Source organism: Pyxicephalus adspersus, chromosome 5 (genome assembly GCF_032062135.1).
Source record: "Pyxicephalus adspersus chromosome 5, UCB_Pads_2.0, whole genome shotgun sequence".
NCBI lineage: Eukaryota > Metazoa > Chordata > Amphibia > Anura > Pyxicephalidae > Pyxicephalus > Pyxicephalus adspersus.
Window position 1 is genome coordinate 96,485,412 of NC_092862.1, and position 25,606 is coordinate 96,511,017.

Consider the following 25,606-nt stretch of genomic DNA (forward strand, 5'->3'; position numbering starts at 1 on the left):
TGTTAGCCTTTATGGACCCCGGTAAAATAGATAGCAAGGCTATCTGGGGGGTAATCCTCAAATCTGAACCAGAAACATTGTTATAGATATCTATTATCAGAGACCACAACTTACGGATATTGAGACAGTCCCACCATATATGTAACATTGTGCCTTGATGGGTAAGGCACCGCCAACACCTATCGGACAGGGACAGAGACATACGATGAACGTCTAAGGGGCAAAGATACCATCTAGAGATAATTTTATAATTGGTCTCTTGAGCCTTACAAGGAAGAGACATTTTATGAGTTAAAATAAACGCTTTTTCCCAGTCTAACGGAGAGATAACCTCTCCTAATTCCTTTTCCCAATATCTGGTATAAGTGGGGGCGTTGTTAGTATGGAATTTAATCAGGATCTCGTAGATTTGTGATATCACGTGATTCGGTCTATTAGGGGAACGTAGTACAGATTCAAAGGCCGTGAGTTTGCGCTGTATAGGACACTTATCAAGAAAGGTCGAGACAAATGAGGATAGCTGGTTGTATCGCATCCACATTGAGGGGAGCCTCTGCACCCTGGCGCCAAGCGATGAGAATGATGGAATTCTTCCATTCTGGAGTATACTGCTCAACTGTCTATTCTCCTGAGCTGACCAAGAGAGAAATTTTTTAGCATTCATTGCCGGTGGAAATGAGGGATTGTCAAACAAGGGGGTCATAGGTCCTACTGCAGTCGACAAGTGATCCGTCTTAAGGAGATTGTCCCATTCTCGTAGGAGATCAGAAGTAATGCTGGGTAATGGATGGGGAAATTGCAGTTTGGATCTATTTACCCAAGGTATGGAACAAAGAGCAATTGGAGATAGAGCATTTTCCAAAACTACCCAGCTTTTCCTTTCCATATTATGGAACCAATCAACTACCCGGGTTAGTAGGGCCGCCCTATAATAGGATCTAATATCAGGGACCCCCGCTCCCCCACAGTGTTTAGGTCTGGTAATATATCGAAATGCTATTCTTGGACGTCTCATTTTCCATAAGAACCTTCTACAAAGCATCTGTATTTTACCGAGGAAGGCCAAGGGCAGGTAAATCGGGACCGTTTGGAAGATATATAGCATTTTGGGCAAAATATCCATTTTATGTTTCCCAATTCGAATCCCCTGCACTTGTGGGTTCGACCTCAAAGCTACTGCAAGATGTTCCATCACTATGGCATATAATAGCGGGGATAGTGGACATCCTTGTCTAGTACCGTTAACAATAGGGAATGGGGTAGACAGGCCCCCATTTACCCGTACTCGAGCCGTAGGGGATGAGTATAAGGCGGCTATCCTGGCTATCATCAGTGGGCCCAAACCAATCTGACGTAATGATTGGTACATAAAGGCCCAATTTACCCTGTCAAACGCTTTTTCAGCGTCTACCGATAGCAAGCACATGGGGGTTTTGGTTATTTTAGCTGCGTGGGTAAGTAATATAGTCTTCAGTGTATTATCTCTGGCTTCTCTACCATTAATGAAGCCCACTTGGTCTGTATGGATCAGGGTCGGTAGGTGTCGAGATAGTCGATTAGCTATCAATTTAGAGAAAAGTTTTGCGTCCACATTAATTAGGGAAATTGGTCTGTAATTTGAACAAAGCGAATGATCTTTACCGGGTTTAGGTATGACAGCAATATGTGCCTCCAGGCTTTGAGAAGGAAAAAAGGAGTCCCCAGATATAGATGAAAACACCCTAGTCATAAACGGGGCTAGGAGTTCTACAAATAACTTATAAAATTTGGGCGTATACCCGTCTGGACCAGGACTCTTACCGGCCGGAGTGTTTTTGATTACCGCAGATACCTCCTCCACTGTAAATACAGATTCCAAACTTGCAGATACTTCAGGATCCAATCCCGGTAATGCAGTGGATTCTATATAATCAATGAGTGAAGATGGGGTGTGCGGTACAGCCTGGATATTATATAGACCAGCATAATATTGTCTAAATTGTGATAAGATTTCCTGGGGAAAGGCCGTGAGGTTACCCTTGTTGTTTCTAATATGAGGGACATACATTGCAGCCGATCTCGGGTGAAGTCCCCTAGCTAGCAACCGGCCACATTTTTCACCGTATTGGTAAAAGGATTTACGGTATTTATCTCTATATTTTTGGTGCGCAAAATCATACAATTCTAATAATCGCCTTCTAGCCGATGTAAGGTCAGAAAATACATCCGGGGACATATTGCTTTTATGCAATCTTTCTAATTGCCTTATATTGTCGAGCGTGCGAGCGATTTCCTGAGATCTAATTTTCTTAAGTCTGGACCCCTGTTGAATCAACACCCCACGAAGAACTGCTTTAAAGGCTTCCCATTGGAAGGGCAGTGGAGTCTCGTCGGCCTCGTGATCTGTTAGAAAATTTTTTATAGTATCTATAACCGCTCGCTCGCACACAGAATCTCTGAACAGTGAATCATTGCATTTCCATGACCACTCTTGTGAACCTATCATAGGAATTTGAATGGTCAAAGAGACTGAAGCATGATCAGACCATGGACAACTGTCAATGCTGGCCTCCGGCTTCCAATCTAAAAGTTTATGACTTGTAAAGATATAATCAATTCGCGAGTATGATCCGTGGGGGTTGGAGTAAAACGTATAATCTTTGTCGCCAGGGTGCAGAGCCCGCCATGTGTCTATCATTTGGAGATCAAGTAGTTTAGCTTTGAATACGTTTAATTTGGAATAGGAAACAGAGGAATGACCTGTGGATGTATCCACTCTAGGATCAAGGGGGAAGTTAAAATCTCCGCCAATTATTATATTGCCCTCCGCAAAAGCAACAATTTTATTCAGGAACTGGACAGCCGCTGTGGTTGGTTGTTGGTTTGGAGAGTAGAATGAAGCTACTGTGTACTTTTTGTCCCATAAGGAGATCTTGGCAATAACATACCTCCCCTGCGGATCCACGCTAGTGTCCAGTACCTGATTAGGGATAGTCTTGTGGAAGGCTATGGAAACCCCTTTAGTTTTACCGTCAGGATTGGAGCTATGAATCCAATTGGTATAATAGCGGTTGTGTAGTGAAGGGATCTTTTGGGAACAAAAGTGTGTTTGTTGGAGCATTAGAATATGTACTTTAGCTTTATGTTGGTTATATAAGAGTTGTGATCTCTTGTTAGGGCTGTTAAGTCCCTTGGCATTAAGAGAGCGTATTGTCAGACCTCGAGAGTTAGTCATCTGTTTAGGATGCATATTTACGTTCGTGAAATGAGGAATATATCAAATAATTACTATGAGGGGGAGGATTCTATAAATTCAGGAGCAGGACCAGTCAGGAAGGGCTATGGAAAGTTAGGGATAAGGTCAGCTGACGGCTGGGGGGGGCTAGTTCCCAGTCGTCTATGGGGAACTATATAAAATGTAAGGAACTTCCTTATTCGCCGCCTTGATCGGCGGTACTCCTATGCGGGGTAGTGTAACCGAGTAATGGGGGAGGAGAAAAACACTATCTGTATAAACAGATCCATTCGGGGGAAGAGCCAGTATTAAAAGAAGCCAGCTGGAACCATGGAATAAATCTGTATATGGGGGAGGCCAGGAGTTTAACAACTCCTTAGGAACCCTCCTTCTTTTAATGTCTTTATTCCAGTCATATGAATTGTAAATACATTTTCCTCTTCAGGGCTAGATAATGATGCAAAGCAACAAATAATGAGGTCCATGTTAGTTCTTGCAATGTTTTGCATCTGGGTAGTGCCTTGTAGTTGTTTTTTCACAGTGACACAGTTGATGTTGACTGTGATGTGTCCCACCCTTCCTTTCTTCTCTTAATCTGTAAAATAAGTTATCTAGACTTTTCTTTTGCCATTACACAAGGATATACTACTATTTACACATTTTATTAAAAAAATCCTTTATTCTTTAAACATAATTTTTAATTTTTCTAAAATCCATGTTCCCTTGGTGAAGCATGTAATGGAAGTAATTCATCTTTGCAGGCATTTGTCTTCAGGGGGCAGCTCCCATGATCCTGCAACACCTGATTTTTATGTTCGGTGATCTAAAATATCAGATGTAAAGCAAATATGTTTTATGTAATAGATTTATTGGGGAGAAGAGGTGGTAAATAAAAGGCACATGAACTTCAGCTTTTACACAACCTTTTTTTTTTTTCTGTACATTGGATATTTTTTGTAAATTATTTTCCCTCTTAGGTGGAAAAGAGATGAGAAAAGGTAAACCCCAACAGAAACTGCCTTTATTGATACTCCTACCCCTGAAACTCAATCCATATATCTGGATGTGTCTTTCACCCACACATAGAACAAACCATTTATTTCTAGGATGTAGAGATGGTTGGCCTTCTTTTTACTATAATGATACTAAATATGCTTTAAAGGTCTTCCGAACCACATCACTATTGACAACAGCTATTTCTACTCTACAGTTTTAAAGTTTGCTAAAAACCCTGGGAAAAGTAAAGTTCACAGATTTGGATCACTATACTGGGTTATCAGTAACCAGAGCTTTATTTAAAGCTAGGGACATTATCTCTTTAAACTTATCCTCATCTTTACTCACTATTTATATGTAGACTAATTCCATTGTTTCTATCTTAAATGTAAAACAACTTACATACAAATAAAAAATTACGTCAAAATTTAAGTACATTTGGCAGGCATGACTTTTTTTCCAGGCTTAGCTTCATTCAGTCTTGTTTGTCACATTCTATTAAGGCAAAATACATAAATATAAACTACAAGATGCCAATATTACGCTAAACTTTATTTAAATGATTATTCTAAACACGTCAGCTTTGAAAATTAAGGTAGAAAACCAAAAAGACACCTGGAGGTTGTACTACTTGACAAAAGAGACATGTAATGTCATCGATGCAACAAGTGGCTTTCAGTCAACTGGTTGCTTTTCCAACTCAAGAAGAAGGAACCACATTGGAACTGCTAGGCAATGTGTGCAAAAATATTGACCTGCTCTCTGGTTTGCCACTTGTAGGCACATAGCAGCAGTTTGCTTCGTGCCCAGGAGCAGCCAACCATGTGGTTTTAGACCTTACATATGAAAGAGACCTTGGTGTACAATCCCTCCTGTTCTTTAAGGCAACCTAATTGTATTACCAATTTTATGGGTTTCAAACTATGTTTATTTCTTCTCACTTCCTTCAGCACTGGACATACAGGTCATTTTGTTTGATGTCTTTACCAGAAGTATCATGCTGCTGCTGATCCTTTCCTGTTTTCAAGTCACAGGACTAGGGAAACAAGGCGGGTGTGTTTGGAAATTGTTCACAAAGTATGCATTAAGCGCATAAAAACTTATCTTACAGAAAAAGAGTAATCCAGTGTTGTGCAATTAGTATCAGATTGCTGTTAGCTGAGGGTATTTACCTTGTTTTACTTCACTGGACTTCCACCTTCTTCAGTGATTGTGGGTGTAATAAATCTGGCAAAAAACAGGACAATTTTTTTTGTGTGCAATCATGTCAAGAATTTAGGACAAGACCCTTCAGTTCCTACATTCTTCTTAAAAGTAAACAGATACATTCTTGGTAGAAGAACATGCTGAAAAATTTATACAAATAAAACGACTGACCTCGAACAGCACTAGTTTCAGGTGACTGGATGCCAGAACTGGTTTAATGGAAAAGCTGCTTGAAGTAGTTTGATGCAGCTTAGGAGACCAAACATTTGCTTCACTGATTCACCACTAGTACATATTTTGTAAGTCACATTCACTTCTTAAAGACTTACTGTCTATTGCAGCACTGTGGTTTTTCTTCTTCATGCTATTTTTCACATGAGACATAGCAATTTTGCATGCCTTTGTAAAGCTGAGTTCATTTTCTTTTTTGAAATACTTTGCATCCTGAGGGGTTTGGGACAAGTCTTGTGGCTAGGAATGAAAACAGAAACGCATAATAATGAAGCACCAACAAAAAAAATCCAAAATCGATAATAATTTTGCCTTATGGCTAATTATATACAAGTGTATCAAGCTTTTTTAAATGCCACTGTGCATTTATTAAATGCATATATAATTTCAGGTACAGATTTTTGTTTTTGTGAATGGGTTTGTAACGGGGTTAAAAATGAAGATTCAAAAGTCCTATTTCCTGTTGTTTTTTTTTTTTTTTTTTAAGGTGGTATGTTCTGGTTTCAGTTAATTTCTGGCAAACCATTTCCAGGCTGTTTAGCAGAGCAGGAGTCTGGAATCTAAAGGATGTCCAGGGGTCCCAGCTACAACCTTCATATTTTACCAGTAAACCAAAATAATAGCGCAGTTGGTTAGAGCTGTGCACCTCTCTGTTACTACACAAGAGAGGACAGACTTTTATTCGGTTGGGGTCTTCTGGTGCCGTACTATTATAGATACTGTGAAAAGAAGGCTCCCCCTTTGCCTAATGTAAACCTTAACAAAGTCAGCTAAAGATATAAGGACCCAAACTGCTACCCTGCTCAGGACTCCATTCTGCTTGTGCTTTAGGCTGCGTACACATGTTCAATAGTTTTCTTTGGAAAGGATCATGAAAGATCCTTTCCAACGGCAAAAGACTGAAAGATGCATGAACAAAGGCTGTACATACATCACCACTCTGCTCTATGGAGAATGGAGGGGGGAGGGGGGGTAGAATGATGGAGTGACACACCGCTGTGCTCTCTCCCCTTCACTTGTATTACGGTCGTTTGTGGATCCGCCAGTACCGATTCATGAACGAAGTTGAACGAGTGCTGTGTACAAACCAGATTCTTGTCCGATACTGGCCCTGAAACAAATATTGGACGTGTGTACATAGCCTTGGTATCCTGACTACCTACAACACTACTGGGTCAGATGTTTGACATGCTGACCCTTGATATTTACGTATGTTACATACTTTTTTAGTAATGTAGCCCTGATACAGTTTCCACTCCATATATTTACATATGTATGTAAATATAACAGAAAAATTGCAGTAGGGGATAATCTTCCCAAAATGTATTGGATAATGTGGTTGACTACCTGCAATTTCGATGCCTTGCCCTTTATTCAAGTTATGACAAACATGAAAAATTTAGTGAAAAATGCACAAGAAAATGTTGCCTTTGCACTCAGCAATGTGTAGATAAAGCAGTACAGGCCACAGAAGTTATGTATATGTATTGTCTAAACTTTGACTGTAAAACCAAGCTCAGCTCCTCTTTGTCTGCTCTCCATTCAAGTCAGTTTGGTCTGATTTGGTTCATTAAACTTCCATGCAATTATGTACAATGATAATCAATGTCTTGCCTAATGTGCCACGGGTTAGTTTGTGTTAGTGTTTAGTAACATGCATGCATTTAATGCACCACGTTCAGATTTAACAGCATCAGCAATGCGCAATAATTGGGTCACCACATTGCAATCATGTAAATGGGGCCATAGCGGTAATGTTAATGGAAGATGAGTTGAGGTAGGAGATCTTACACCAGAAGGTCAAGATTTCCACAAAATTTAACTGCCCATGTCTCTGGCTCTGCAGACTGTTTTTTTGTTCATACAGCTTTCACTAAGGGTGACATACTTTAGTTTAGGTTTCCCAGTTTGGTGACAGTTATACCTCAAAGTGATGCATCTCCAAGTGCAAACTGGACATACATATATTTAGTGTTACTAAGTGTTTTGGAATCTTTCTCTCTCTTTATTGGCCAGGCCAGAATGACATAACCCCCATGCACAAGAGATCATTCATTGTTTCTTCCATAAAAAGCCTGATTGCTCACATTTTTTAATTTTTTTTTAGTTGCATTTTGCTCTAGGCTCATCTCCAATACAAGCTGATATGAGAGCATACTGTGCATACATGCTTTGTCCTATGTACACAATCCTTAAAAACATGCCAGTACACATATTGTGGGTAATCCATTGTGTGATCACTTTTGATCATCTTTTATTAAATGGGGTTTGAATGTGGCCATTTCTGAGCTTTCAATAAAGTAGATTCTGCAAACAATAGAAAACAAGTTTGATTTATAATTGGTTTAGACATTACAATGTTATGGTTTGATAAAATCTCATGTAGGAATTATGCAGTTCCTCATACAGATCTGCCGAGCATGTGACTTAGATATCTTCACCCACTGTTTTGTTTCAGAATAACAGCAAAAGTATTTTTAGTTATGTAAAACAACTAAACCCTTTTTTTTTTTTTTTTCTTCTTCTTCTTCTTCTTCTTCCCCACTGCAGTTCAGTTCCTTGACACAACCTTCATCTAGAACACAATCACAATAGAAAAGTGAAGTGTCTGAAATGCTGCCAGCAGCATGTGATCTATGAGAAAATACTTTTGTTTTCCACAAGTTATGTAGAGTCACAGAGGGAAATGTGAAGACTTGTTCTGACTGACACACAGGCATACCTTGTGAGTATTGTAGAACATATGCATAGACAATATTGTGTTCCCTAATTCCAAGGGTTATGGTATTACATAGGGATTTTTAATCTCATTGGATTAAAGTTCATTAGATTTTTTACACCCGTTAGATTTAAAATTCATTTGTAGTAAGGGATCATTTGAATACATGGATGCAGTTTTTGTTAATCTTACCAATATTTAGCTGGAATATGTTCGGGGCATACATTCTAGATAAAAACACTTATTCTATGGCAAATAGTACATATTATGAGGATCTAGTGGACCGTGCATGACCAATGCATCAGCAATCCAGTGGATTGGTCTATTAATAAACCAAAAATCCAAACATTCTCTACTTTTGTCCACAGTCAGTATATATGTTTGAAATCATTGTTTTACTACTTACTTATTCCTAAAGTGATTTTCAAGGTACTCCTAAGAGAAATGAAAGTTCAAATGAACCCTGCTGTAAAATGAAGTTTGATTTTTAGATCTGGTCTCCCGTTTCCTGAATATAGGAAAAACATAGATTACATACTTACATGCATACTTACCTTATGCCTCTCATGGCGCCGCAGCGAGGTGACACCATAAGATCCTAGGAATAATGAGAATTCTGAATTCTGCAAAAAAGATTTTCTTCTACTAGATTAGATTGTCCTCTGCAAGATTTGGGTTGGTCTCCATTCACCAAAAAAATTGCTGGAAGGATGGTGAAATCATAACCTGCATTGCAAAAAAATTATGGTTAGGTAAGTATATACTTTATGGGCCCTGTGTGGTTGACATCTCTTTTACACACAGCAAACTGCTGCTGTGTGCCCAGGATTGGCAAACCCACTGCGGGTAACTGGTTTTGCAGGCAGCCACAATGCAATTCTGTAAACTACTGGTTGCAGTTACATGCAAAAATTGATTTCCAACATCTCCCATTCCCTTGAACAGTTTTGACTGCAGTTGACCCCACGGCAAAAGGCTGAAGCTCATCGCAGGTCCTAAATGGCTTGAAAAGAAACTTTTTTTATTTTTGTTTTTTGTGCCACTCAACCTTTTATTTTGATTGTTTAAATATTTGCAAGGGTGTGTGCATGTTGGTGTCCTGTTACCTTATCTCTTCCCTTATTTTTGTGGAAATGAAACAGTGGGGAGCCTGATTAGCTGCCATACATGCAAAAGAAAAGTCCCCTCTTCCCATACTGGGTTGACGTAAGCAGAAGTTAACATTGCAGTTCTCTCTGACAGGTCTGCCACATGTATAAATGACAGGCATCCCCTGTATACATGTCATATGCTGCACAGCATGTCAGTCTCATCTGTTCCTATTTCCCCAAAAAATGTAAAGCATTATACCAATTTCATTTGGAAAGGGGTTGTAGTTGTAGCTGTGAAGCCTAATTTTGTTTTAGATTTCAAATTAGTACAAAGAATGTACAACTAAACGCAAAATTTTGGATTTAAATTGTATATAAAGTGGTGAGGGATTTAAGCTCTACCAGGGTTTTATTGCTGTGTATGTAGGGGGAGCTCTTTTGGATGTTCTGATCACCAGAGGATGAAAGTGGGAAAGTGGGGGGTAAAGTCAAAAATTGCTACCAAAACAATGGAACACTTGTTCCCATGAAAGCTGTCTAAGACCGTCTCTGGCGAAAATCTAACATGTACAGCAGTCTTCCCAATGTCATTCATCTGTCTGTCCTGACAGCTCAATGAATCCAAAGGGGACAATCACTGTACTTTCCTATTCAGGACAACACAGCAGGGTGCCCCTTGCTAGCCCGCTTGTCCCCATAGACAAGTACAGTGCTGTGAATACTGTACCTATTTATTCTAGTGTTCCTGGAAATGATCAGGAAAGGGTCAAAAAGGGGTTCAAGGAACAGCAAGTATTTATCTGTACTTGCAGAAAATGCACACAGCTTAAAAAGAGAACTAATGTAGCCAATACATCTGAAGACAAATAAGCTGCAATGAATGACATTTTTAGTTCTTGTGTATTCATATACAGAATATTCTATTTGTTTTATTTTATAAAATGTTATGTTTAACCCAGATAATTTTTTTAAGCCAGGTGGGTCACAATAAAGGGGCTGTCACCTGCCCACAATTTCTTTCCAATTCAACATAGTTTGTTGTGATCTGGGCTTCACTCATTCAGTGTTTTTGATTCCAGTACATACTCGCTCATTCTGCTGAGTATCCTGGTTGTCTTGTGACTGCTGCACCTTCACCTGGGTGTGAGCTTCTAGGATCTCCTATTATTTTTATCTTCCTGATTCTACTAACAATGTTTAATAAGCTAGGATGAATAACAAAACAGTACACTTCTGGAAAGGAAAAAAAAAAACACTTTAAAATGTTCACAATTTACCAAGCTGTATAAAATGATTCTGTGTTTTATTTTTTTTTACAGATTCTCCCGCATTTGTTAAATATTTATTCCAAACTCATTTCCAGAAAGTTGGGACACAGTGTAGAATGTAAAAAAAAAGTAATGAATTGCAAATCATTCAAATGCCATTTTTACTTTTGTTTTGTGGGATAAATGGTGAGGGGAAAGCTTATCAATTGAAACTATAAATTAAAAAAAGAACTCGCGTAAGCTTTGTCCTTTTCCCCAACCTCCACAAAATTAAAGTGTGTGTGTGTATTGGGCAATAAAGTCAGTAGAATAGAGAAATGCTCAGGAAAGCACAAGATGCTGGTAAATCCAGTATAGGTAATTGTTTATTTTATTTTCAGAGATGCAGATCCAGTTAAGTGATGATAGAAGAGACAAGTTGTCACTCTCATCGCACTCATAATGAACCTGCCAACAGGTGACACCGACCACTCCCAGAACAGTGTGTTGGGTTCCCGCAGCTCTGTGCATGACGTCCATTCCATTACCAGTGCTGAATTTGTGGCCAGACTTGAATCCTATGAGAGCTCAGGGAAGAAAAGTATTTCTGATGTCAGAAGAACCTTCTGCCTGTTTGCCACCTTTGATGTCTTGTTTGTCACTTTGCTGTGGATCATAGAACTAAATGTGAGTTACTCTCCTGACTTATATTTAGTGTGCTAATGTGTCTTTTAAAGCCCAAATAAACTTGAGTTAAAAAACACTTTGGCAAAGCAACCATTACTAAAATTAGTAGGCTCCACTCCACCATTTGATCTTAAGTTATGATTAGACAGGCATTTTGATTTCGAAATATGTTACTCAGTATTTTTTATTAGTATCTATACAAGGGGGTGATGAGAAGTTCCTGGCTTTGCACCTTTCCAGGTGAAATAGAAAAATTAGTGTGGGGGCATATGACGGCCTAATATCTTAGTATGTAACTGTGCAAATATCAGGTCTTTGTGATTCTTAAAACTGTTTTTTCTTTTAGTAGGAAGCTGTGATTGCAAGTTTCACGTCGTTAGAGTTACGGGCCGTCATGAAGTTTTTGTTTCTCCAGGGAAAGGAAGGACACTTCTCCCCCAGTGTTTGTGCCATCTCAGTGTGAATGTCCTTTGCTGACTTTCCCTGGAGAAACAAAAACTTCATGTATATATACCCTTAAAAACTAGTTAGATTCTCTTAACGCTTGTGTTACATGAAAATCACTTAAACCACTGTAAAGTTGCTGTGAAATAAGTGTAATACTGAGGATGCAAACTAAACATGGTGAAATTTGGGGGCCTAGCTGCAGTACAAGTCTTTAAAATGGATTTACATACATAATACAGTATTAATAATAAAAAAGAAAGAAATTAGTCATCGGTTTCATTTAGAGGATTATGTGACATATATAAATAATAGGATTTTAAAAATGCATTAAAAAATTCTACTAATTAGATCATTGATATGGTTTTGCCAATACATTAACTGTATTTTTAATAATTGTAAGTATAATCAACTTTTAGATGCAAACAAAGAAGAGAAGTAATAATCATTCAAATTTGCAGTTCTTATAACTAATTATTTAGTTCTCTGTTTGCAACCCTAAGCACTATTGCTGTCTCTGGTTCCTAACCTCCCCAGTGGGTCATTTTGGTAGTCATAGCTCAAATTATGTAAAACAGGCTTTTGAAAGTATCTGTTATGGCTTTATACCCTGAGACTAATAAGTACTGCATTAAGAACTGTTGAATTTTAAATTTCTATATAGTCATTCTAAAAAATGAAAATACAGTACAAGCTTCTGTTAAGCTATCAAAGATTGCAGTGAATAGTACTGTAGTGTGGTTTTGAATACAGGTAGTCCCCGGGTTACACACGAGATAGGAACTGTAGTTTTTTCTTAAGTTGAATTTCTATGTACGTTGGAACAGGTACATATTTTTAATAAATGCAATTAGGATAGATGTTTGTCTCAACATATTATTAGGCAGCTTGGTGTCAGTTACTGTATAAAATCCTCACAGAGAGTTAATCACAAACTAAGCAAAAAAAAAAAAATGGGCCTGATTTATTAAAGCTCTCCAAGGTTCGAGAGGATACACTTTTATCAGTGAAGCTGGATGATCCAGCAAACCTGGAATGGATCTGGTTCAGGAGTCGAAACATTTGCTAGCAAATTACTTTGAAGAAATCCATTGCAGGTTTGTTGGATCACCCCAGCTTCACTGATGAAAGAGTATCCCCTCCAGCGTTGGAGAACTTTATTAAAACAGGCCTATTGTCTTTACCAAAGATCTTTGCTTGAAGAGTTTTGGTTCTCTAAAAAACATTATATAAACAAGTTAGTAATAGCGTATTGCTGTGGATTTGGCAGTAATGGAATGTATTTGTCTGGTACAATATAGAAGTGATTATGTGAATGCTCAGTAAACTATGTTTTTCTCTCTTAGGCAAATACTAACATTCTTGAGGCCTTGCAGAAAGAAGTTTTACAATATGACTACCACTTTTCCTTTTTTGACATTTTTGTAAGTATGTTTATGGACTTTAGAACTGTAGTGAAAATGTAAACAACACTGTGTTAAATATATACTTCCTCCTTCCGTAATGGAAATAGTGAAATTTAAAAGATACTGTTTATTGTGTTTACATCTAATGCAAAAACTTGTGGGTTTTCTATTGCATATTTAAACCAGCTGCAAGCAGTAGATGTAAAACCATGGGGGAAATCAATTTGGTTTCAGGAGGTCAACATTCACACAACATAAGCCCTCCTAAAAGCTTCACTCCAGTCATCTTTTAAAAAAAATAAAAATAAATGAATAATATCCCCTTGCCTGTATACACAGAATCTAATGCTCTATTATTCTAGGGGACCTTTACTAGAGAATATTACTGGCCTTACTACACAATCCCTCCACAAGCTTCCTCCATGCTGTATCTAGGAGTGATGACTGGTAATGCAGAAAGTCTCCTCTTCTGCATTTTATGTAATAAAGTTGGGAACTAAAATGTAAAGAAAGCATTTAATGAGAAGAGTATCAAATCGACTGTGAAGCATAGTGGTGCTAATGTTATGGTCCGTGGTCTTCCTTTTTTATTGCCTTAGCAGTCAACTAGGTATTGGGCATTATGTAGAAGTGTGCGTAATGAGAATGTGAGGCTGTCTGTCCCAAAGTTGAAGTTGCTGCATTGCATTCACTGCAACAGATGTGATTTCTCAGGGCGGGTTCACTGATGGTGACAACAGTGGGACATGTATATAAAATGTGTGTTTGCATGGCCACATGTACTCCCTAATGGAAGAATGGGTGACTCTACAGGAGAACAGTTGGGTAAAAGGGAGAGTTTTGTCACTCTCAGCCTCAACAGGAACTGCCTGAACAAAGGCAATTTAAATATAGGAAATAGGATACATTTGCATGCTATACTTTTATACTTTAGGGTCTAGGTTTACATGTGTTTTAATATTCTGTGTGATATCACCATAAGCTGAACCCATAACAGCCTAATTATTTGGCTTAATTTTATTATGCCGTGTGAGATCTGTATGTTAATTCTAATTGCTTTCTTTTTTTACAGTTGCTGTCATTTTTTCGCTTTATTGTGCTTATTGCTGCATATGCAATTTGCAAACTACGCCACTGGTGGGCAGTAGCAGTAAGTGTCTGTTTCAATTCCTAAATTTGATGTGTAAAAAAAACACAAAATCTTATTAGCTTTAGTCATCATGGGGACACCAAATATTCTCCGGAAGAGAAACTACCAGGTCTATTGTTTTCAATGGTAGGGACTGATTCCCCACCAGAGGGTGTTTGGTGAATGTCAAATTTACTACTTTAAAATTAGACCTCTATGTTGCTATTAATACAATTTCACACTAGCTGTGACTAACTAGCTTGCCTAAATATTTTTTATTTATTACTTTTATTTTTGTCCTTTTCAGACTTGCGTTTGAAAACCTTACGGTTAGCAACTCCCAAGCACATAGCAAAATGCTGCTTTGCCAAGATTGGTAAACTGTACCGCAGGCCAACTAGTTTCCCTGCGGGGGCAGTGTAGCTCTACTTCTGGAAGAGGAAAATCAACTGAACTAATCCAGAACTAACATGTTACTCCCACTGCAATGCAAATGCGTGCACAAAGTGGCTCCCAGCTGCTTTCATACAGGCCAAGCCAGAACACTTATCTGCATGTTTTGCAGAGTTTGCAGGTTCTCCCCATGTCTGCGTGGGTTTCCTCCAGTTACTTCGGTTACCTCCAACATCTCAAAAAAACATTTGCAGTTAGGTTTATCAGCTTCCCCTCACAAATTGTCCCCAGACTTCGTTAATTACACATGGCTATGGTAGGGACTAAAGATTGTGAGCCACTTTGAGGGTCAGTTAGTGATTTGACTATGGACTTTGTTGAGTGTAATATGTCAATGCTAAATGAATACTATCTAATAATAAAAATACAGTTGAATGGGAGCTGTTGGGAGTACAGTTGAGCCTGTGGTACAATGCTGCAATTTACTTCAAGTGTGCAAGGGGTCTTAGTCTTTTATTTTGTCCATGCATTTTGGTTTTTAAGTAATGTACTGCTCATGATTTTTTTTTTTTTTAATATTTAATTGTTATTTGTGGTACATGTTCTTATCTTTATTAGCACTTGCAAAGCAAGTGTACATTTGCAGGCTGGAGAAGTTTATGAACAGACTTCCAGTGACCACTGTAGTTGGGTGTCATGGGGATCACATGATTAGGAACTATGCTGGTCATTGGTGTGGTCTCACAACTAGGAGCGTGCACACAATTGTGGCCCATAGTTTACAATTACAACATAGGTTAATATTTTCATCTGGAATTGAGCCTGAGAATATTTGCAACAGCCCAATCTTCAGAAAATCTTCTTATTCTTCTTTTAGAGTTTATTTGGGACAAATGTAGAAAATAATTACCAGTGGCATTATATAATAAGTGAAGGTTGAAGGGTTACCTTATGTAAGTAATAATTATTTTTTTTGTTTTAAATGCTGTTCTAGAAGAATGAGAACTGAATCAGTTGCTTAGTTACTGTGTCTACAGTTTTCCAAAATGTGATTGTGGGAGTATAGTCTGAGATGAATTTACCATTTTTTCTTATTTCTTGTTTTTAGTTAACAACAGCAGCAACTTGTGCCTTCCTGATAGTGAAAGTCATTGTATCCAAGGTAATCATTCAAGCTTTATCGTACAAACCTTAGATTTCAGCATATTGTAAAATTAACTGTTAATAACGTCTGTTTGTTTTCCCAGTTATTTTACCAAGGTGCTTTCGGATATGTACTTCCTATCATGTCCTTTATCTTGGCCTGGATAGAAGCATGGTTTCTGGATTTTAAAGTTTTACCCCAAGAAGCAGAAGAGGAAAATCGTAAGTCATGACTTTTTGTTTCAAAGTTTAGAAAAATATTAGTCTTATCCAAAACCAGTGTGTTTTCAGAGACCTAAGTTCTCTGTGCATGAGCTCCAGTGACCAAGGGTTAAATCAACAACAAAATCCCTTTAAGCCACAAAGAAAATATGCAGAGAGAATACCAGATCATGCTAAAACCACTTTATTACACATGATTTAATCTAATAAAATATATGATAAAACCTCATAGTAACTGTCGCCTGTCTGACTGTCTCATCCAAACTATGACTAAAAGGGCTTTTCATATCATTAAAAACTGATATAATCATGAGCAGATTCATGTATTATAACTAAATTCCCAGTCTAATCTGTACCCTGTGAATATGTTAAATCTTGATTTTATTTCAAATCAAAGCAAATGGCTATTGGAAGCAAAGGAGCTGAACTCTTTAAAGATCTATAGAATATTCTAAGCAAATTGTCACACATTTAATATAACTGCAGACTGTAAACATCTAAATCTGTTGTGTCCTGTCTATCTATATTTGGTTTGACCTATACCTTTACATTTGCAGTAGTCCATGCACTTCCCAAAATGAAGGCATTTATTTATTAGTCCCTAACTTGTCCTAGCAGCAAAATTCAGTTTCTATGTTGCAAGAATGCCGAGCCCTTAAAGTGTTTTACACATGAAGATGGATTCCTTTCAGGTGTAACATCTGCACCTGGATTTAGCGACTTACCTGTTCACTGACAGCCCACACTTATGACCGGCTCTTCCAAGAAGTACAAAATTGTACAGTGTACATTCACACAACGTCTCCTCTTTGTTCTCCGGGCTCTGGATGTCTTCCTCCTATTCATCCCTGCACCATCCCTGGTTTGCAGACTGTCCGTAAACTTGTCACTAGGCACTGCATGCTCGCAGCACTGTAGATCAGGTCTTTCCTCGTCTAACGACCAGGACGCAGGAACCGATCTTGGAACAGGTTGAATATTAAATCCAACCAATAACCAATGGCAAAAAATTATGTTATCAATTGTGTATTAATAGCTACAGTTTGCTATTAAAAAAAAAAGTTCTGAACAAATGGCTCTGTACAAGACCAATGTAAAAAAAGGTAACTTGCAGCAAAAAATAAATTTTGGTAGACACTCTATCTACATCACTGACAGTATCATAGTGGGTACCTAGTAGATATTTCCACAACAGTATCCATTCTGCCGTTCAATGTTTTGCATGACAATTGATAGATAACACTTATTGATTGCCTAACCAAACCTAAATATGAGCAAGGTAAAATCTAATCGTAATCCGGTTAATAAATGATCACAGTGTATAGAAGCAAAGTAGTGTGTTTTACCTCCTCTAACCAAATGGGGATTTAAAGGCTTCAGCAAAGCTGTTTATAGCTTTGTCGAAAACTCTCTGCACACACTTTTTTTTACAAGCAGAGCAAGACCTAACGGAAACTGGGTACGAAAGAATAACAGGTGCTGCCTTTGCTGAGTTCCTATTTCAATGCATGGCTGACATGCTGATCCTCTGCTTTCAATCATTTCTGCCTATGAGCCAGAATAGTTGCATGGCAAAAGAGGAAGGTCCGCAAAGGCAGCCTCCTGTATTTGTGTCTTTACAGGTTTCCTTGTGATATCTAATGATCTAAGAACATGTTATTTTTCTCACATATAACCTATGTAGCAGACTGCTGTGAATGTGCAGGTTCCATCCTCATGTTTTTGTTTTTGTGTCCTTGAATTATGGTCTTTTGTTTGTTGTTATTAGTGTAGACACAGAACTATACTATTCTCCAGGGAGTTTCCTTGTTACCCATAGGATTTTTCAGCTATGTTTTGTAAATAACATGCATAAAGCCAACTCCCTTCTCTCATCTAGAACAGGAGCTGAATCTGTGCAGTGTTTAAGCTTTGCTTATGCCACATTACATAATACAGATGTATTTAACTATTTACTGAGGCAGTAGTCATTTTACTGTGGAGGTACAGAATAGTGACAAATATTTTTTTTTATTATTCTGCCTTTTTAATATTATGCTCTAAAAAATAAAATGTATCTTCAAATTCGTATATCTTTCAGAATTTGTTTAGATTTTTTTCAAAACCTGCTGTAAAATTTCTAATCACCATTTAAAAATATCCTTGGACTGTATCTCCAGCATAGCTATGGTGGTGCACACACACCTATATTCGATGCCCTGACACTGGGACTACATATCTGATGGTTATCTGCACCACTGTGTATATTTTATTGCACATGCACAGCCCAGTGTTTCCACTACCCGTGAATAACCCAATTATTTCAACACAAGGTATACTCCAGCCTCTGTGGTCAAACAGGGAAGACTGTACATCAAATGGGGTATGTGAAGCTGACATAATTTACACATCTGCATCTTTGTGCCATCAGCACACCGAGAGGATGCACATCCAGATATAGTTTCTGGGGTGAAAATGCATGATGATGTGGCTTTGATGAATTGAAGTTATTTGTTTAGATGAGTTGATGGAAGTCTGACTGAGGGACATAGCATTGCTCGTATCCAGTAATGAGGGGTGAGAATCCCTGTATTTGGGTTTTTTGTTTTTTTTTTTTGTTCTCCCCTCTTCACCTCTGTATTTGTCCCTGTAACTATAGTTTGCAGAAGTGATTTGAAATTCACAATTTTGAGTTGTCACATTATTTTCCTACTTCCTGTTGTGTTTAACAGATGATGGTAAAAATGTAACAGAGATTTTAAATATTATCTACTATGGTAATTTCTATTTTCTTTTTTTGCATTGAATAGACATTTAAAGATGTATGAAAGAAGCTTTTTTTATTAAGAATATTCTTGGATCTTCCCCTACCTTGTATGTTAAATAAAGACTGCAAGAGTGGATTAAATGTTAGAATTGTGTAATGCAGGCTTGACCTGATTTGTATAAATCTTCAAAATAGGGCGCATAGTGCAAATATCTCAGCAGACAGCTAGAATATTTTTTTTTTTTTTGTAGCAGATGGCATGCAGTTAAAATATTCTCTATGCAGATATAAAACACCATTTAATGTAGCTATGCAATAAATAACAAAAAATATATATATTTTTTTCACAGAACTCTAGCATCCATTCCTAAATCATAATTATCCTCCTGCTTTCCCCTGCATGATGGTTCTCAGGCTGGTAAAAAGGGAAAACCTTTCCTTTTCAAAAAATAATCGGATCTCTAATGCCGAGATTAGTGCTGTCATTGGAACACTGCAGCACACATCAAATGTAACCTATATAGGTCTATAAGTTAAATGTCTAATTTTTCATATTAGACCATTATGTTTACATCAAATCTTAACATATAGATCTTTAGTTATTCTTTGTTTCATATATATAATTGTAAAGCACTGTACTATTCCACAGAGCTACAAGCCAAGACTAAATATATATCATGACCTGTGATCACCAATATAGGAGGATGATTGAGAATTCTAATGTTTCTGTTTATTTTTAGGGCGTTTTATGATACAGAGTGTTTCTGAACGAGCTCCTCTTATGCATCCTGGACCAATATCAGATGGGCAGTTCTATTCGCCTCCTGAATCTCCTGCAGGTAAATTTAAATATGTAGATTTACAGTTTTACTGCTGTTGCTTGACCACCGCTGGTTCTAAATTTTACTGTTGTTGGGATCCAGTTTCGTTTGTGCTGCTAAAAGTACCCTCTCATCAGTTTTGCGCCAAGTACATGTTTAACTGCCAGAATCCATGAGGTTTGACACATATTTAGGTGAAGAGCATATTGCTTATTATTGAATTGTTTGTTGCATGCTCCAGTGTTGTTCAGGGATAATTATAATGGAACAACAACCAGGCAAGTATTACAATATTTCTTTCTGGTCAGAAGTGATCTGGAAGTGAGATGCAAAAAAATCTTTTTACACCTACTTGAAACTAAGCCAATCACACTGTGCTGATAGATTGCATATTTGCATGTAATTTGCATAAAAGTTGGCCACTGAAGATAGTCACTGAGATAAAGAATCTGTTTGCTTGCTTGTTTGTTTTTTTACATTATCACTTTTCAAATGACTTCTTATACTAAGCTAAGGTTTATCAATATTGCAAATAAATTGTGTTTAGTTAAAAAAAATGTTGGCGTTGTAGGTTCCATTCTGTGGAGATTCTGGAATTTCGTGCATTTTTAATCCCCTACTTACTGTAATCATAAATGTCAGTGTTGGCAAAATGCAACTAAGCACAAATCAGAGGTTCTATAAGGTTTTGTATTTTAAGTAAATAGCTCCCTCTAGTGTCTATTTTAAACTATAATATTTTACTAATACTTTTATTCATTCTTTGTTTTTAATGGTAAAATCAACCTAAATACATCAGTAATTTTTGAGCTCTGTATTTTTATATGGTTATCTTATTGTTTTGTCAACATAACATGTCCATTAAATTCAACCTACTTTATGTTCACAGATTCCGACGACGAAACGGACGAGAAACAAGACAGTGAAAAGCTTCTGGTTTAAGAGTATCAAGGTAAACTACTGGTAGGTATTTAGAAGTAGATTATTTGATAAAAAATGGTGGCTCCATCTCGTTTGATTTTGGAAGAAGACTAAATGGCATAGTATAAAATTAGCCCAACCCACATCCTATGGTAAAATTCTTGTGCACTTTAAATTTTGATGCCACCATAACATAATTATTAGGTGCATATACTGCAGCTTCTCCAACAGATTTTTTTAATACAGTGTGTTTTGTTTATCAAGAGGCCCAAATACTACGCAGGTTAAAGTGGACCATAGTACATGGAGATTAAAGTTGCCGTTTCGTGCCCATTGGCAATATTTGCAGGCTTATTTTTTATTACCTGTTTTGTTGGCCTAGTTGTAGCTTATGATCCTCCAACTTTTATTGTGGGGATATTAAACACAATGAAAATGACATGTGGTACAAAATTCCCAAAAAGCTTGTCTGTCAAATTCCCAATGATGGAAGATTCAGGTACAATACCAGGAAGGAAGAAATAAAAAAAAATTGAGTAGATAAGAGTATGAGCACAAGTATAGATAAGTGTAGGGAATGCTCAGGTGAGGCCAAGTGCCTTGTACTGTACCAGTAAAGGAATGTTACTAGAAAAGTAAAGTCAAAAAAGTCTTAGAACCCTCCAACAAATCATCAAATGTCATAAATCATATTATTCAAGTTAGAAAAACCTATCAAATTGGGATAGAAATGTGCCAAGAGCTTTTTACTTATCATTGGTAATAGCCCGGGTCTGCCAGGTAAAGGGGCAACTAAACCACAACATTAGGAACTGACGGAAGGCAGATAAACATTGAAACTTTGGTTTTATCTGTGTTTATTTTAAAATTGCTATATCGCTCAAATTTTTACAAATAATTACAAGACAGAAAGGAAAGCAACTTTAGGGTTGTGTACAGAAGAGTAGAAGATCATTACGCACTACTCTGGGTATTGTGAATGGCCACAGCTATCTTCCATGGCATATATATATATATATATATATATATATATATATATATATATATATATATTTACACAAAATTATGGATCTAACGGGCAACCTTGGCTGTTACATTTCAAGTATAGGTTCAGAAGGGTTCCATTTATTCTAATCTGGACAGTAAGAGGACTGAATATGCAATTTTTTCTATAGAGAGGAGTGGAAGGAATGAGAAAGGGATGCAATCAGAAATTTCAAAGGCATCTGCATCTATAGAAAGGGGTTACAATATTTTTTTTTTGCAAAATCTATAAGCAGAAGAGTTAATATGTTACTTATGGTCTTACCTTGCTTGTGAGGCACAATGCCTACCTAATCTAAGCGGGTGAGATGAGGGATAAGGATTACCTATTTGATGTAAATCTTCAGATCGACATTATTCAGGGAAATGGTCATGGCATACCTAGGGCATTGGGAAGGGTATTTTTTTGTTATGGAATGATTGATATGGGGGCTTCCTGAGTTTGTTTTGAAAAGGGATAGGGATGGAATGCTCAAGCAGTCGTTTATTAACAAGATTATACAGGTATAATCTTATGGACCTGGGCTTTTACTCAGAAATGTAATTTCTCCCACAAGTTAAATGAGTTTAAGGTGCAATTTATTTTATTGAATAAATTTAGTTAGCTCAGCAATGTGAAAACATGCATTTTGCTATATCGTTTAATAATTTGAATAGTTGACTTTTCATGGTATGTAAAGCTTGTATGAACCAAGTTCTTTTTTTTTTTTTTTCTCAGAAATGGATTTTTGTTGCGTGGCATTTAATTGGTAGGAGGCAACAGTGATGAATCATCTACAGAAACAGGATTTGCAGGTGGTAAAGCTAGATTTAGTCAATCTGCTGAGCACAGTTTACAGATGCTGCTGTTCTGAAGGAAAAGTAGCTGCTTAACTGGCTGTCTTCAAAACTGAAGTGGACATGAAGGCTATGAGTAGCTATCTTTATCAAATACAAATTCACTGAATATATTTACTATTGGCGCTGTAAGAACTATTGCCGCTTTGTTCTGTCACTCATGTTCTGGAAGAAAATGGTTCACTGGAAAGGAAGATCGGATTCTCTTCTGGTATCTACTGTCTGATAATCCTGTGCCTTTGTGTTTGTTATAATGCCAGTTTCTGTGCAGCCCTAAAAACAAGTGGGCTTGTGAAAAAAATGGTGATTTTTATTCTACCTAGTCTACATGTTTACTGCCTGTTAAGCTCGGTTGAGAGTGGCATAATGTGAATATTTGATATCTATAGTGTGTGCTGCGCTTGGCAGTTATTATCTAATGTATTGGCGGAAACGTAAAGATGATGCAGGTCCACAAGGGCTTTTCCATTGGCCAAGGTTGAAGATGTCTAGCTTGCTTCAGAATTCCCCTCAGTAAACTTCAATTTCTCTAGCTGCTGTATTTATCATGCACTTCTACATGTGTTCCTAAAAGCTACTCCAAATGTTTTATGTTTACCTGATCTGTCCTAACCATTTTTATTTGAACATGGACTAAGCACACTACCATGGATCATGTGGTTTACTCTAACTCCTGTTCCCAGCTTAGTCTGGCTATTCACTACTTAAAGTGGAACTATAGTTCCACACTTTAAAATGACAAACAGACAAGATTTGCAGTTTTCTGGAAAATATGGATGACTAGACACCTAGTTTTTTCATTTTCTATGACAGAGGAAAACTTTTTGACTGTGCCTACACCAAAGGAACGAATGTGTTTATCAGGAGTCAAGGCAGTGGTTGTATATCGCACTCAATTTGTGTTTATGAGTAACTTTATAGTTCCTAATTGCAATGCAAATGTTTCTAATTACGCATGTGATAAAGTGCAGTTGAGCTGCTAAAACCTAATCTAAGTTTTAACTTTACTCAATGTTATTAAATCAAAATCACTGACATTTGAAATAGCTGATTTCAGCTGATAAAATTAGGTCAGTAAATTGAGGTATTTTTATCAGCTACCTGAATGGCTAAGAAGCTTTGACATCTATACAACAAGGCAGCAAAACCAAATGAATCTCATTTAACTTCTTGTGCATGATAGATTTCTAAATTGTGAATGTAAAATTCTAGACATCGTCTGGTGTCCATACCTACCTTTCTGCTTCTCACAAATACTTCCGTATAGTCCTAAACAGTTGTCTACCTAATTTTAATGTCACATAATTCAGTGTCTGAAAGTGTAACCTTAAGAACAAATTCAGAAATTTTTCAGCAAAGGTTGCCAGCGTTTACCAAAAGTTAGCTTTGTACTGCAGGACAAGAAAATGTTAATTTTGAAAACCATTGGGTAATTTTAACTAACTGCTTACAGTCAATGTAAATAATCATATTGAAATCAACATTTTTTACTTGCTTTTGTTTGTTTTTAGTTTCATTTTCAGTTTTAGCTTTAGAAAATTAAAGTTTAATTTAAACTTTGGATCACAAATACAGGGCTGCAATAAAAGCTTTTAATACTGCCAAACTGTAACTGAAAGTGGGAATTTTATTAATATTATTTTTTTAACAAAAGTCTTCTACATGTTTCACTTGTACAATACAGTCTATTGATCCTAACATTAGATGGAGAAATCATGACCCAGGCCATGCCTCCTCCTCTTTCTCTCAGATTGTTCTGCCTTTCATTTCTGTTTATTTTAATGCACCCCACTTAAACAGCACATTATTATTGTTGTTTCTATATTACTCTCCTATTTGGTTCAGCCACCAGAGGTACTTCAAAGGAAGACCCAACACTCCTGTGTTATAGCGTTGGGCCAAACGCTATAACACAGAAAAAAATCACCAAATTTTGGGGCTGTAAAATGAAAGTAAAAACAATAAGAACAATAACAATACCTAGAAGTATTGGATATTACTTCTTTCCTGGTGGCTAAATTAGGCAATGGGAACTAAAGGAAAGGTAGTCAGTTCTGGGAACTGGGGTAATAAAGTAAACCTTTTGCTATACCCTGCATTGTAAATGATGGGGTTTGGTTTTGTTATTCCCTCTTGATTTCTTACAATTCTAATTATACCCTGCATTGACAAGGCATTTCATGCATGCCCAGTAATTACACCATTTATATCAACAGAGTGAAGAAAGTACTTTTCTCAGTGCCTTGTTTACTGTGAGGTATTGAAATTAAAACACTGTTTATGCTTTGAGATTCAATGGTCAACACACTGGTGTAAATGAGCTCTGTTTGTCGATTTTTTTTTTTTTTTTTGGAGTATTTTGTATATACTCATTATGTGATAACTGTAATAATTAGTACTTTGTAAATAAATGTATATACAGAGATTAGAAAGCACTAATTATTGCTAAATAAAATGCTTTTAATTTACAGACAACTTTTGCAAGTCCTTTTTTTCAATACGAATGTATCTGTTTCCTTTTACAGTATTCAGAATATTACACCAGATATATGCACTGCTCTGGCCTTTCCAAAAGAAACCTCTAATCTTTATTGTCTGTCAGCATTACAGTGGCCTACTACACCTTAAATTTATGGCTTAAAGTAAAGTTATCTTTTCCAGATTCAGTTTACCAAAACTAATATTTTGGTACTAGATTAACAATAATGGTTTTCGTATCTCCAGGGAACATGCATAGTAGGATATATCCAGTAGAGTTATTTGCTCTGTTGTCCCCATAAAGCCTGTCCTTTAGGAGTAAAATATAGGCTAGAGTTCTTTTCCTTACTTTTTTTTTTTTTTTTCATAGCAAAGCCTGTCATTGGGAAATTCTGGCTGCCTTTAATACTCACTCAAGCATACCTAAACTCAGAATTTTCACTTTACATAAAAGGGTAGTCAACCATTTTATTTAAAGTAAAAATTCTGTTTTTTTGTTTTTGCAACACCTTAGACGATCGAGAATGAATGGGAGCGCAGAGTCTCTACATCACGCATCCTGGGAGGCTCTTGGCTGCTCGGGCATGCGCGGAATATTTCATCAATAGGGGGAAAAATTGCCGATCTCACA

General features: G+C 37.0%; 1 protein-coding gene across 2 annotated transcripts in view; it reads left to right on the plus strand.

Moving 5' to 3' along the window:
* STARD3NL (STARD3 N-terminal like) overlaps nucleotides 1-24,972 on the plus strand; it is a 35,496-nt gene extending 10,524 nt beyond the window's left edge. The window contains exons 2-10 of one of the 2 annotated variants that reach the window (XM_072412208.1): nucleotides 8,198-8,372; nucleotides 11,106-11,391; nucleotides 13,182-13,259; nucleotides 14,314-14,391; nucleotides 15,872-15,925; nucleotides 16,011-16,128; nucleotides 19,615-19,713; nucleotides 20,585-20,658; nucleotides 22,379-24,972. In XM_072412208.1, coding sequence (XP_072268309.1) covers nucleotides 11,167-11,391; nucleotides 13,182-13,259; nucleotides 14,314-14,391; nucleotides 15,872-15,925; nucleotides 16,011-16,128; nucleotides 19,615-19,713; nucleotides 20,585-20,637 — 705 coding nt within the window. In that variant the 5' untranslated portion in view covers nucleotides 8,198-8,372; nucleotides 11,106-11,166 and the 3' untranslated portion in view covers nucleotides 20,638-20,658; nucleotides 22,379-24,972. The remainder of the gene's footprint in view (nucleotides 1-8,197; nucleotides 8,373-11,105; nucleotides 11,392-13,181; nucleotides 13,260-14,313; nucleotides 14,392-15,871; nucleotides 15,926-16,010; nucleotides 16,129-19,614; nucleotides 19,714-20,584; nucleotides 20,659-22,378) is intronic. The other variant, XM_072412210.1, reaches the window with a different exon arrangement.
* Nucleotides 24,973-25,606: the final 634 nt, after the last annotated feature.